General features: G+C 34.9%; 1 protein-coding gene across 2 annotated transcripts in view; it reads left to right on the top strand.

Annotated features, from left to right (window-relative positions):
• Nucleotides 1–12503, top strand: part of TBC1D32 (TBC1 domain family member 32) — a 400452-nt gene that overhangs the window by 37781 nt on the left and 350168 nt on the right. For both annotated transcript variants that reach the window (XM_074333506.1, XM_019740993.2), the window contains exons 12-14: nt 463–522; nt 7063–7153; nt 10700–10840. In XM_074333506.1, coding sequence (XP_074189607.1) covers nt 463–522; nt 7063–7153; nt 10700–10840 — 292 coding nt within the window. The remainder of the gene's footprint in view (nt 1–462; nt 523–7062; nt 7154–10699; nt 10841–12503) is intronic.

Below are 12503 nucleotides of genomic sequence, written 5' to 3'. Positions count from 1 at the left end.
TTTTAAAAACATAGTATGTTTAAGATACTTTCCCTTCAGAGCATTTCGACCTCGGCAAATTTCTGCATAGCTAGACAGTACAGTATCCTCTACAGTATGAGGGCTGTGATTTCCATCCTCTGTCCCCACTTTTGTACCCTTTAGGCTCTATCATGCACTGGTGGGTAGGTACATTTTTGGGTGGTGGTTTTAAAATAGATTAATATGGCGACTGGTCACAATTGAGGGATAGAATATTTTTCTACTGGTCAGTCACTACAACCACAGTTTATTGATATGATTTGGATTCTTGTGATTGCTATGGTCATAATTCATTGTACATAGAAAAACCTGTTTTGCACTGATTACAATAATTTAAAGCTAAGTTATTGTGTAATTTATGATGTTACTAGAAATGATGCAAGACAATAGCTTTTGAATGGTATAGTTGAATATTAAACACCATTTTTCTCTTAATTTTAGCATGCGTATTATAGCAGAACTGTAGTGCTGAGACTTCTTGACAAGAAATATAAATCTCTGGTAAGTCTATATTTCTGTTCTTATGGAGAAATAATATCACAAAAAGATATATGATGTAATAACTTGAATGTGTAAAGTTGAGATAATTAATATTGGATAATGAAGCAATACCCCTTTTATGTGATTTTAAAAGTACTATTCTATGAAACATAAAATGATAAAAATAGAGACTTAAAATACAGTCAGGATAACAACTAGGAAATACTAACTGCAAAGTAAATTGGGCTTCAAACAAACCATTTTGAGAAACCATATTTTTAAGTATTATCATGTAATTTAATTCGTATCTGGTATTTGTTAGTGAGCTGTATAGAGTATACCCATGCTTTTGACTAAAAGTTGCATGAAAAAACTCAGAATGATAAATGCTTTTGCATTTGCAAAAATTAATTCAGTTCCATAAAATATAAACTAATACTGTAAAATATATTAGCAAAATTTTTTACATTTATTGCTATTAGAGCAATATGTAAGGGCAGTGAAAGAAATTGAAATTAAGTTAAATAATTGTGAGAAACATGAAAAATGTGAAATGTATTAACATATTAAAAATTATGCTAATATGACTTTGAGATGATAAATATGGTTTATATAGTTAATAAAATCTTGAGTTTAGAAGCCAAGTGAAGGGAAAGATTCCTGGAATGGTGAATTTTTGTGTGAATGCAGTAGAGCATAAAATGAAAGAAAGAGAACAATAATTGTTTCGTGTTTGAGAATCAAAAGAATTGAGCTTCAGAAATGAGGAGAGAGGGATATTGAATAAAATAAATAGAATTTATTTGTAGAGGTAATAGGTGCTTATAAATCTTTAGACAAACTGAATTGAAATAAAGTGTTTCCACATCTCATTTCTCTCCCATTGCCATTTTAAGTGAAAGTTGTTGTAACCATGTGAGCATAGACTGATCTTATTAGAATAGAGAAATGAGAAAAAATAAAGAACAAAATGATTTTTGTCCCCATTGTTTGGCATACAGATAACTCACTGTTGGTATCACAGAAGTCCTGATGGAAGCATTTCAAGTATTTTTTTGTAGATTAACTCTTAAAATCTGTTCCTTACTTGAAAAGTTAATTATGCCATAATCCATTTTTAGCCTGCAAATAGTTACTTTATTATAAACAACTTCAGTATTTCATCAACTTGGTCAAATATTTTATTTCATGCACATAATGGGTCAAACTTGTGTGAGATTTCAGCTTAAATTTCATTTTTCTTAAAAAAAGATTTCCTAAGTTTACAAAATATCAAAAGGTTATTCATGTATAATGTTATATGTTTTAAAGTGAACCTGGCCTAACTTTTGAAAAGAAACATTGGGAAAAATGGATGCAAGATCTATTTGTTCCCATTTTTTTTTCAGAATTGATGATCACATTTTGTGTATCTGCAGTGGAAACTGCATCACTCCATAGATTTGTTTTTTGTTGTGTAAGAGATCCTCTCATGAGGACTGTAGTTATAGCAGCCTATTTAGCACGTGACCTCCTACAACATTTCCTCTAGCTTCTCTTCAGTGCTGTCCCATAACATTTTCTACAATGGAATTTCTCCATTGTCCAAATAGGGGATCCACTAGCTGTGTGTGTCTACTGAAAGCTTGAAATGTGATTAGGGAAACAGAACAACAAATAATTTATGTGTACATGCGGTCATTTTTTAAAGAGATATCTGAGAGTCGCGACCTTTATTTCCATAGCATTGCACAGTCATAAACTAGTTGAAAAGCATTTTGACTAAATCAGTATAAATATTTAACCTTTTATTTTTCACAACTTGAATCTTTGCCCAATCTACCCTTAAGGAAATAGCTTCTGAAGTGGCTTTATGTAGTGTATTTTCTATTTTTCTTTCCCTCTCAAAGTCATTTAAAATAATATTGACCACTAGGTTATTTAAATTCTCCCTTGGTTTTTCTTACCATAGTGTATTTTTAACCCCCACTCTGTCCCATCTTGGTGTATATTGATAGTGCAGGAGAATAAGTATCAAATTAAATTCCTAATTTTACAGCAAGTTTCTGTCTATCTTCCTGAGGTTTAGGAAAATCATTCTTTATACTCTCAGCCTGACTCTTTAGTATTTACATTTACCAACTCTAGATCTGCTTTCTGCTCCCGCAATTTAAAGGAGATGTTGTATAATGTGATTGTTTCTCTATGGAAATTGTACTTTTTTGCTGTGATTGTTACCTTTTCTCAAATAAAAGGTGGCACATTTTAGAAGCGACGGGAAAGAGTAGAAGGAACAGAAGTGGGTGTGAGTGAGTTGTGAAGATAAAGCTGGTAGAGATGGGTGCAAGGAGGATAGGTTTCTGAAGGTTTGAATAGAAGTTAACTAACTGTCTTTGAGAGATTGTTTTGGAGGTAGTGTTTTGAGTTCTCAGTTAAAGGAGGTGCCTAATCTTTGCTCTTTTGTTTCCTAATTCTTTAGAGTTTCTCTTAAGTGTATTTATTTTTTTCATGTCAAAATTTGTCCACAATGGCAATTGGTATTCTAAGTCCTTTTTTTGTTGTTATTGCTTTTTAACAAGGTACATGTAAGAATTAGGATTGTAAGAATAAGTTCATCTAGAAAGTAGGAGCTCTATCAGGAGGAGGTTGCTGCTTTGACTTAGAGAAACTCATGACAACCATGAAACATCACTGCATTTTTGGGTAGAACTGTGTGCTTATGAACGGTGTCTCAGGTTCTGACCAAGCAGAAAATAGAAGGGGCTATATAATCAGTGACAGGAGAATCATTGACTTCCCTCTTTCATGAATTGACAAGTCAGGGAGGGTCCTCGTGAAATTTTTGTAGGAGTCCCATGGCAGTCTGACCAGTTGCTTTTGCATGAATTTGTTGCTGGTAGCTAGTAATCTCAGGGCTGGTTTGCATTGATTGATTGGATTGGACTATGCCTCCTTCTGTTCCCTATAAGACACTCCTTTACATAGTCAGTAGACACCAGATAAACCAGAATAAGACAGGAGTTAAGACTGTACAAATAGCAAAGCAAAACAAGCACAGAAAAATAAGCAGGTTAGTAGCAAAAATGTTTACCAAATGGTGCCCCTCTAAAATAAAAGACTATTTATACAAATTTGTACAAATTTCATTAGCAGCCCTAAATAAATTTAGCAATGAAAACTCAATGAAGCAGTCAGTGCTCAGACTGTTGTTGACACAGACTCACGTGGTGGCAGATCTGAAGGACTGCCAGTTTGGGACTCCAGGGGGCCCAGTGAACTACACTCTTCTTTGTCTGAAGATCCCACTAAATGCTGCCAAGTCAGAGTATTCAAGGTAATCCTAATGAAAGCTCCAGAATTGTCAAGGATTGATACCATGGTTCAATATCTGAAACAGTGCATAAAGCTGAATTCATTTCTTAGTTAAGTCAGGCAAAACAGATTGTTAATCTTACAGGGTTTTTGGGAAAAGCTTGGAACTCAGGGATTGATGGTCTTTCAGAGGGGAGAGTGAGTTCAACCGATTGTAGAAGAATGGCAACTCAGGTGAGATTGCAGCTGACTAACTGGCTTGTGCAGATACATTTCCTGGAGTGTGTCTTTTGTTGTTGGCAGATTTTTAGAAGCAAGGGGCTAACACTGATTGCTTGGCTTTCAGAAGTATGTTCATTAAGATCTGTTGACATATATTGATTTACAAAATTTTAAACTCATTCTGCTGGATACCTGTTACCATGATTATATAGGTTTATTATAGACTAATAAAGTAGATTAAAATCAGTATCTAGTGTTTATCGTTATATATAGAAAAAAGTACTCTTTTCTGAGAATTGGGGGGACTTTTGTTATTCTTACTGAGTTGGTGTTATCTTGGTGGGGAGGTGTACTCCAGGTAGTGGCAGGAAAATATTTCAGGGTAATGGAATAGCATGTTTAAAGACCTAGGGACTGGAAGGTGCATAGTGCATTTGGAAATTGTACATGTTTTATATGACAACATAGATTGCTAAGGCAGTGTGAATTGGTATTAGGGAAATTTTTTGAAAATCAGTTCTCTGAAAGCTAATGTTAAGTGGATGAAGATTTTTGAAATGTTCTTGGATGCTTTAAATTTGGTATATGTCATTTTACTTCAGTTTGTTTAATTCATGCCTGGTGCAGGGCATAATTCCATAAAAGCAGAAAAGACCTACTTAAAGGAAATCTTTAGCCCCTTTTGCAAATGACAGAGTTGAGTTTGTTGTAAATGTCAGTTTTGAGTGTGTTTCAAATCTAACTGGTGTGTGTTGGTGGGTGAGATTTTCATTGAGTTTGCTTTTGATAAGTTGGTCTTTTGACTGTTTACATGTTGAATTGGCTTTGGTGTCTGATTTTTACACAGGTAGATGTAGTTCTGCATTTGTTTGTGCATGTGTGTGTGTGGTTAGGGAGGAGGACACCTGAAGGGTAAGTGGAGTAAGACTGTCAGATCATAAAGAATTTTTGTATAATGTCAAATTTAGGAGATTGGCATTTATTCTGGAATTGTGGTGAGCCACTGATAGGTTTTTAAGTACTGAAGTAATATCATGTGAAGGCTTTGGAATATGGGTTTAAGGTGCTAGGTGAAAATAGGGGAGAAATGTTGAAGCAAAGAGATTAAGAGGCTTTGCAGTAATCCTAGCAAAAGATGATGGAAACATGAATAAGGACTCTTGACAGTGTGAGTTGGGGTAAATGGATGGACTCAGGAGTACCATATTTAGAATGTGGGATTGAAAGGACTTGCCTTTTTGAATGGGGAGTGGGTGAGGACATACTGAGTGACTAATGTCATTCATTGAGATAAACAGCGGTAGGAGACTAATAGGAGAGTGGGGAAAGGTAGAAACTTTAGATTTGGTCACATCTAGTTTGAGATTCGGATTTTTAGGAGTAAATTTTATATTATTGATCTGAATCCCTACAGTTTGATTAAAGAAGATGTATAGATGTGGGAGCGGGTGCCCAAGACAACTCCCAGATTTGATGATTTTCTGGGAGGATTTGCAGCACTCAGCATATAGTCATAACACCAGTTATGATTTATAACAGAAAAAGTATACAAAGCAAAATTGGCATATGAAAGAGTCACATTTGATCAAGTCTTTTTCCCAGTAGACTCCACTTCATTCCTCCTGAATAAAATTGTGACAGCGTATGTGAAAAGTTGTCTCCCAGGGAAGTTCATTTAAGAATGTCTATTTTTTAAAATTGCTGGTTGATCACATAGACATCCTCTGTCTCGCACAAACCAGGGTTCCAGTCTCCCGGAAGAAAAGAAGGTGTTCAGCATAAATTACGTTGTTTGCACAGTTTAGGTGTAGTGAATCTCTCTTACCAGTTCTCGGAATGGTGGGAACCCTCCTGAAATACAAGTTACCAGACGTTAGTGAAGCAAGGTCCAACCTCGTATGCAGGCCTTTCTAATTATGGGAGTCCTGCCATGTTAGCACTTTTCTGCATCAAACTGGTAAGAATGAATGAGACTGGGAAATCCATCAGTTCCTTGACACCACAGTTATGAACTTGCTTCTATCCATACAACCTTCATCTTTTTCTCATTTAAAGCTTAATCCTTCCTTCAACTTCTTTTCTCTTCTGTATAGTCAAACTCTTCATCTCTAATGGCTTCCTCCCATGACAGTTAAGCGTGATTATATCCTTCTCACCTGAAAAATAATTCAGTCTGGACTCCAAGACCTCCTATACCACCTGTTGTCCTCCTTTTTCCCCTTTTCTTCACAGCCAACCTTCCTGAAAATTGAAATTGTGTTGGCTATCTTTACTTTTTCAGTTCCCATTCCTTTTTGTTGTAATCTATAATCCCCAAACCCCCTTGAAACTGATCTTTTCAAAGTCACCAACAACTTCCTTATTACCAAATCTAACAATTGTCACTACTTACCTCACTGGTGGCTTCTATTTTCTATGAGAATTAGAATGAGAGGGCATCTATCAGAAGTAGGTAAGTGCAGAGGAAAGGGGAAAGATTTGAAATCTCTGCTTGTGGAGAATGGGAGAAGGTAGAAAGGAGAGTCATGGGAGAGTCACTGGGTACAGCAGAGATAACTTTTTATTGTGACAGTTCTTTAAATTATGAGATTTTTCTTTATCAGTTTTCAGTAAATCTGGTATCTGAAATGGAAATGAAGGCTTGATCTAGTTTATATTTTGCTGGCTAGGTCAGAGGAAAAAACTCTAAGGCAGGAGAATTGGGGATATTGGGAAGAATTTTTAAAAACATGGCCATATAATTTTTGCATCTTTAATTATAAAATGTGAAGTATGTGTCTATTTTTTTGTCTATTAACACCAACATTATAAAAGTATTTTACTTGTTGGACTATAAATATTTTCAGTGTTTCCCGGAATATGCCATAGTTAAAATGTAATTGGGGAGACTGAACTTGAGTGGCCTGCAAAGGAACTATTATTCTAAATAGTCTAAATATTTCTCTTAAATATCTTTCCAGCGTATTTTTACAGCCTTGACTAATTTCTTTTAATACTTGAACTTGTAGGCTGACAATTTCTATAATTAATAAGTTATTATTTTATTAGATAACTACAGCAGTTCAGCAGTGTGTTCAATACTTTGAGTTATGTGAGACCATGAAAGCTGATGAGATTTTGGGACATTCAAAGCATTGTGGTAAGTCTAGTTTTCTCTGTTACATACTTTTAAAAATAATACATTTTATTAATAAAAATAGCTTAGTAATAACTTTTATTTTTAGTTTTTAGTATCATGATAAATTAGATTACTTTTGCTAATGTAAAATATTTTCACAAATTTAAAAGATACACCATAATGATGGCTTTTTGTAACAGATCTACATTTGAAAAATGTATTACTATACTGATTCTTACCAAATGCAGTTTTTCAGTTCATCCTAGAGTATAAGCCCTAGTCTGTGTATACAGCAATAATGTACTTCACACTTTTTCCCATCAGCCATTTAATCGTCACTTATGCATTTTAGTAGAAGGAAAATTTCTACAAAATACTGTTTTATTATTGGGCAACCTACTCCACTCTGTGATTCCTCTCTGCTTATCCCTACTCTGAGCTAAAATAGCCTAGATGTTTCGTAATCTAGCCCTAATCTCTCTCTCTAATCTTATTTCTAATTATTGATTAAAGTGAATTTTACAGCCAGATTCTTCTGTATACCAATGCCTGAACACCTTTGTAATTCTACTGCTACTGACTGCCCCAATCCACAGTCCCATACATTAATGTATCTCTTATTTATTGTGAAAAAATGCACTTTATTTTAAATTTTTCAAGAAGGATTTTCTGCCTATTCTGAATTTTTTTTATATTTTTGCTTACCTCACACAACCTGTCATATAAATTAGGTATTTATCATTCTGTTATTTTTATTTTATGTCACTTCTCTAAGCAAATAGTAAATCCTCTGAGAGTATGAAGATACCTTATTTTTTTTATCCTTGGGTAAATTCTTTATCTAACTCATGCAAGAAAAATGGTTTAAGACCAATAACTAATGGGTTTCAAAAGCTTGTGTTTCATAGTGGAGGAGAAAGTGCAAAAACCAGAATTTATTATTTGAAAGGAATAAAAAGATAAAAAGGAAAGGATAGTTAAGTTTGTGTCAACTTACCTCATTGATAAATTTATAGATTTTTTTTAACTTCTTGATTGTAAAATGTTTTTATCTAGCTTTTTTTTTTTTTTGCACCCTCCCACCCCCTTACCCCCCCCCCCCCCAGCCTTTCACTTCTTTTCCTTCTTCCCTTTCTTCTTAGGGTGTTTCACTGCATTCTTCTACCATTCCTTTCAAAATTTTTGCTCTTTTTTATTTCAGAGTTTTCTGCCTGCCGTTTCCCAACTTTAGATCAATTCAACCTTCCATCTTTTCTGGTCCTCAGGAAATTAAGCAGAGTGTTTGCGATGTAAATTGATAATGCACATATATACTTTTCTAACCTCAGCTGCTGTCTGTGTTGCTTTGGGATCCTCTTAGGTGTTCTTTCTTCAGTGTTTCATAACAGCTACTGTAAGCCTTCACCAGTCTCATCAAGCCCCTACTTTTCTCTCAAGAGGAGACCTTCATCCTACTTCACTAGAAAAATGGCACTTTCCAGATATAAATTCCCCAGGTGTCCTGCTTCTGTGCATACAAATGCGTGTTTATATGCTTTTTTCAATATCCCCTTTCTTTGGGCCACAATGAATGAGGAGCTATCCTTGTGTTCACGGTTGATCATTTGTTCTTCTGTTCCTGTCTGGTGTTCTTTGTGTTTTTGCTTGTTACTGTGTATCCCTTTCTATTGGTACCTTCTGCTGCATCCTCTAAACCTACTTACATATCTTTCATAAAAAACTGAGCAAATTCACATGTACCTTACCTCTCTGTTTCCCTTAAGAGAAAAATCCTCCAAGTATTCTCTATACACCCACGCCTCATTTTTTTCCACCTCTTACTCATTTTTCCACTGCAGAAATGAGGCTCCTATTTCTGCCACTTCACGACCTTCCCATTATCAACCTCCCCTCTTTCTTGTCCTCATTTTACAGCACTTGCCTCTGTTGACCTTTTCCCTTCTCTTTCTGGTACCATTCTTTCTTGTATTTCCTCATTCTCATCTAACAAATTCTGAATCACTTGAGAACAACCTCGTTTCTTTTCATGTTTGTATTCACAGAAGTTTTGCCCTTTGTTCTTTTCTCACCTTAATCTACTTGTTCTCTCTTGGGGAAGCCTGTTCACACTCATGGTTTCAAATATTACGTCTGAAATATTTAAGTCCACACTCTTTTCCTGAATTCTAGACCCATGTATTCATATTGTACTTAGCATAACTGTCCATGGGCATTTCAATATTTTAATGTTAAGGGCTTAAATCACTATCTTCTCCTTCTAGACCTGTCTCCCCCCCCTACCCTTTAGAATTACTTAAATAGAAGAAAAATTCACTATGTACAGATATTTGAGTTAGGAACTTCAGAATTTTCTTACTTTTTCCCAGTCCACAGGTAGTCCTGTTTAAGCCATGCTGATTTTATTTTATTGAACATTTACTGTGTTTCCCCTAAAATAAGACCTAGCTCGACCATCAGCTCTACTGTGTCTTTTGGAGCAAAAATTAGTATAAGATTCGGTCTTACTTTACTATTACATAATACCGGGTCTAATACGATACGATACAATGCGATACGATACCCGGTCTTATTTTACCATAAGACTAGGTCTTACATAATATAATATAAGACCGGGTCTTACATTAATTTTTGCTCCAAAAGACACATTAGAGCTGATGGTCGGGCTAGGTCTTATTTTTGAGGAAACACGGTATTTTTATCTATCTGCTCTTCATTCTTTTTGCTGAGACTTTTGTTTATGATATTTTTGATGATTTTTATTTCAAGCTTTGACCTTCTTCCATCCACCTTTTGTGCTGCATTAGAATCAGTTTTATACATGCATATTTGTTTGTTACTTTCCTGCTTAAAACCCTTTAATATTGTCCCAATTGTCTCTATAAGAAGGCCTATATTCCTTCTGTGGTTAAGTTTTCCATGTTCTGCCCTTATGCCCTCTAGCCTCTTGTCTATACCACTTGTCCTCCCCATTCTCTGGCTACATTTGACTGTCATACTCTGAATTGGAAGCCCAGTCATGTTTCTAATTGGTTTTTGACACCAGCAAATAGTTCAAGGTCTTGTATAAAACACATACTCAATAGGTCTTGAATATATGACTGAATGGTGAATGAATGATGTATATTTGAAGGTTTCTATTATGTTAGAGATTCTAATTTCATTTGCTAACATGGTTATAAATACCTTTTGTAGCACTGACTTTTAGTTGGTAAAATTAAATACTAACAAATGTTTTCTATTGATTTCCTCCCTCCCTTAACTTACTCTTGAAGTCTCTCTTGATGATAGATGATAACTCTGATAATCGTAGGGTATTTGTTTTAGAATGACACTGTGTATATATTATACTTTTCTGATTGCTAAGTTTTATAGCGAATGCTTTTCCCCAGAGATTTAGGTGTTAAAGGATCTTAGGAAACGGTAAGGAAAATTATTATTTTTTAAAATTTACACCAAGTGTCTCCATTATAGACTGCTAACTTGTTTAATGTTTAGAAGGGAATGAAGACAGGTACTATAAAATATAATGGCATTAAAATAAATGTAATTGTTTGCCTCTCTCTTAAGGGAACAAACAGAAAACTTTCTACTATTCAGGGCAAGAATTACAATATATTTATTTCATCCATTCACTGTGCCTTTTGGGAAGATTATTGATCTATACACAAGGCAGAAAGCTATTTCCCATAAAGCTGAAGAATAAAAAAGGTATGTACAACTAGGATAAATGAATATGTTCAGGTATGATAAGATTTATGGACTATGGATTATTGGAACTTGGAGATTTTGCATGGTCTTTTCTAGGGCACTTGGCAACGTACTTTTTAGTCTGTTGATGGCTTGTACACCTTGAAGTGTTACATTATTTTTCTTTTTCAGTATGTGCTTTTTCCTTCATGTGTAGTTTTTTCTATTCATCCAGTCTTTAATGCTTACCTATTTCTCTCTCTGCCTTTCAAAATCCTGAGCGATCCAGGTCTGGAGTTAGAACTTGAAGACCTAGTTTTAGTAGTGTAAAACTACTAAAACTATAAATTAGTTGTTTCATTTTCTTTATCTGTAAAAGTGGAATAATGATATCAGTGATGTTGGGATCACATATTTTTTTGTGATTATCAAAAACATGAGGTTTGAGAATACTGTTTTATAAATTGCAAAGCCCTGTGACATTTGATATTTTACTGTGTTATTGTTACCGTAAGTCCATTTTTAAAGTTTTCCTCATCAAACTTCAGCACATGATGTTAGTTAGTTATCTTCCTTACCTCCCTTAAAACTTCAAGTCTATACTAGGATATGGTATGGAGATCAGCAAATGTTTTCTGTAATGTGCAGGCAGTACATATTTTGGGTTTTTGTGGGCCACATACTCTGTGTTGCATGTTCTGTGTGTGTGTGTGTGTGTGTGCGCGCGTACACACACGTGCACATGCATATGCTCATGTGTGCAAAAAAGAGTTACCACAGCATGCCTGAGACTGCTACCCTTAGAAAGGCCTGCTTACAATGTCAGACCTTGGCTGGCAACTGGGAAATTGGATAATCTCACTATTTCTAGAACTGATAAGAGTGGCTCATTCTGCCTAAAATGTTTGTATACACAGTGTGGTTTATGCTCTAGTCCTGCTTTCCTTTTGGGAGTCCAGAGTCTTCATGTGTTAGGCAAAGGGTACTTAAGTGATCAACCCCCAATAAAAACCTTGGGCACTGAGTTTCTAATGAACTTTCTTGGTAGACAACATTTCATGTGTGTTGTCACAACTCATTGCTGGAAGAATTAAATGTATTCTGTGTGACTCCACTAGGAGAGAACCCTTGGATGCTTTTACTTGCTTTGTTCTGGACCTTACATTTTCCTTTTTTATTTTGCTTTGTATCTTTTTGTTGTAAAAAAAAAAAATCATAGCTGGGAGTACAACTATATGTTGAATCCTGTGAGTCTTCCTAGTAAATCATTGAATCTGGGTATGGTTTTGAGGACATCTGACACATTTTACATGCCTTTAAAAATAAAAATAAAAAAATTTCTTAGCTTGCCAGCCTTACAAAATTAGTCCAGAATGGCTATAGTTTGCCAATCCTGTTACAGAGTACCTTCATTTTGAACACTTTTTTTGTGTACTGTTTCCTAATTGTTTTATTTACCTAAATCATGTTAGGCTGATTGTGAGCTCCTGAGTAAAGGAACTGTTATATGTCTTTCTCTTGTATTTCCCTGGTAGTGTAATTCTAGGCATAATGGGCACTCAGTAGAGAACTGACTTTCAAGAAAAGTGCTGGTGTTTTATAGCATATGGTTAAACTTAGCAGACATAGAAAGCTTAATATATACTTGTGATGTTATTGCAGTTATTCAACTGATGTTTATATG

This window comes from Rhinolophus sinicus, linkage group LG05 (genome assembly GCF_036562045.2).
Source record: "Rhinolophus sinicus isolate RSC01 linkage group LG05, ASM3656204v1, whole genome shotgun sequence".
Taxonomy (NCBI): domain Eukaryota; kingdom Metazoa; phylum Chordata; class Mammalia; order Chiroptera; family Rhinolophidae; genus Rhinolophus; species Rhinolophus sinicus.
This window is presented reverse-complemented; position numbering and strand designations above follow the sequence as displayed.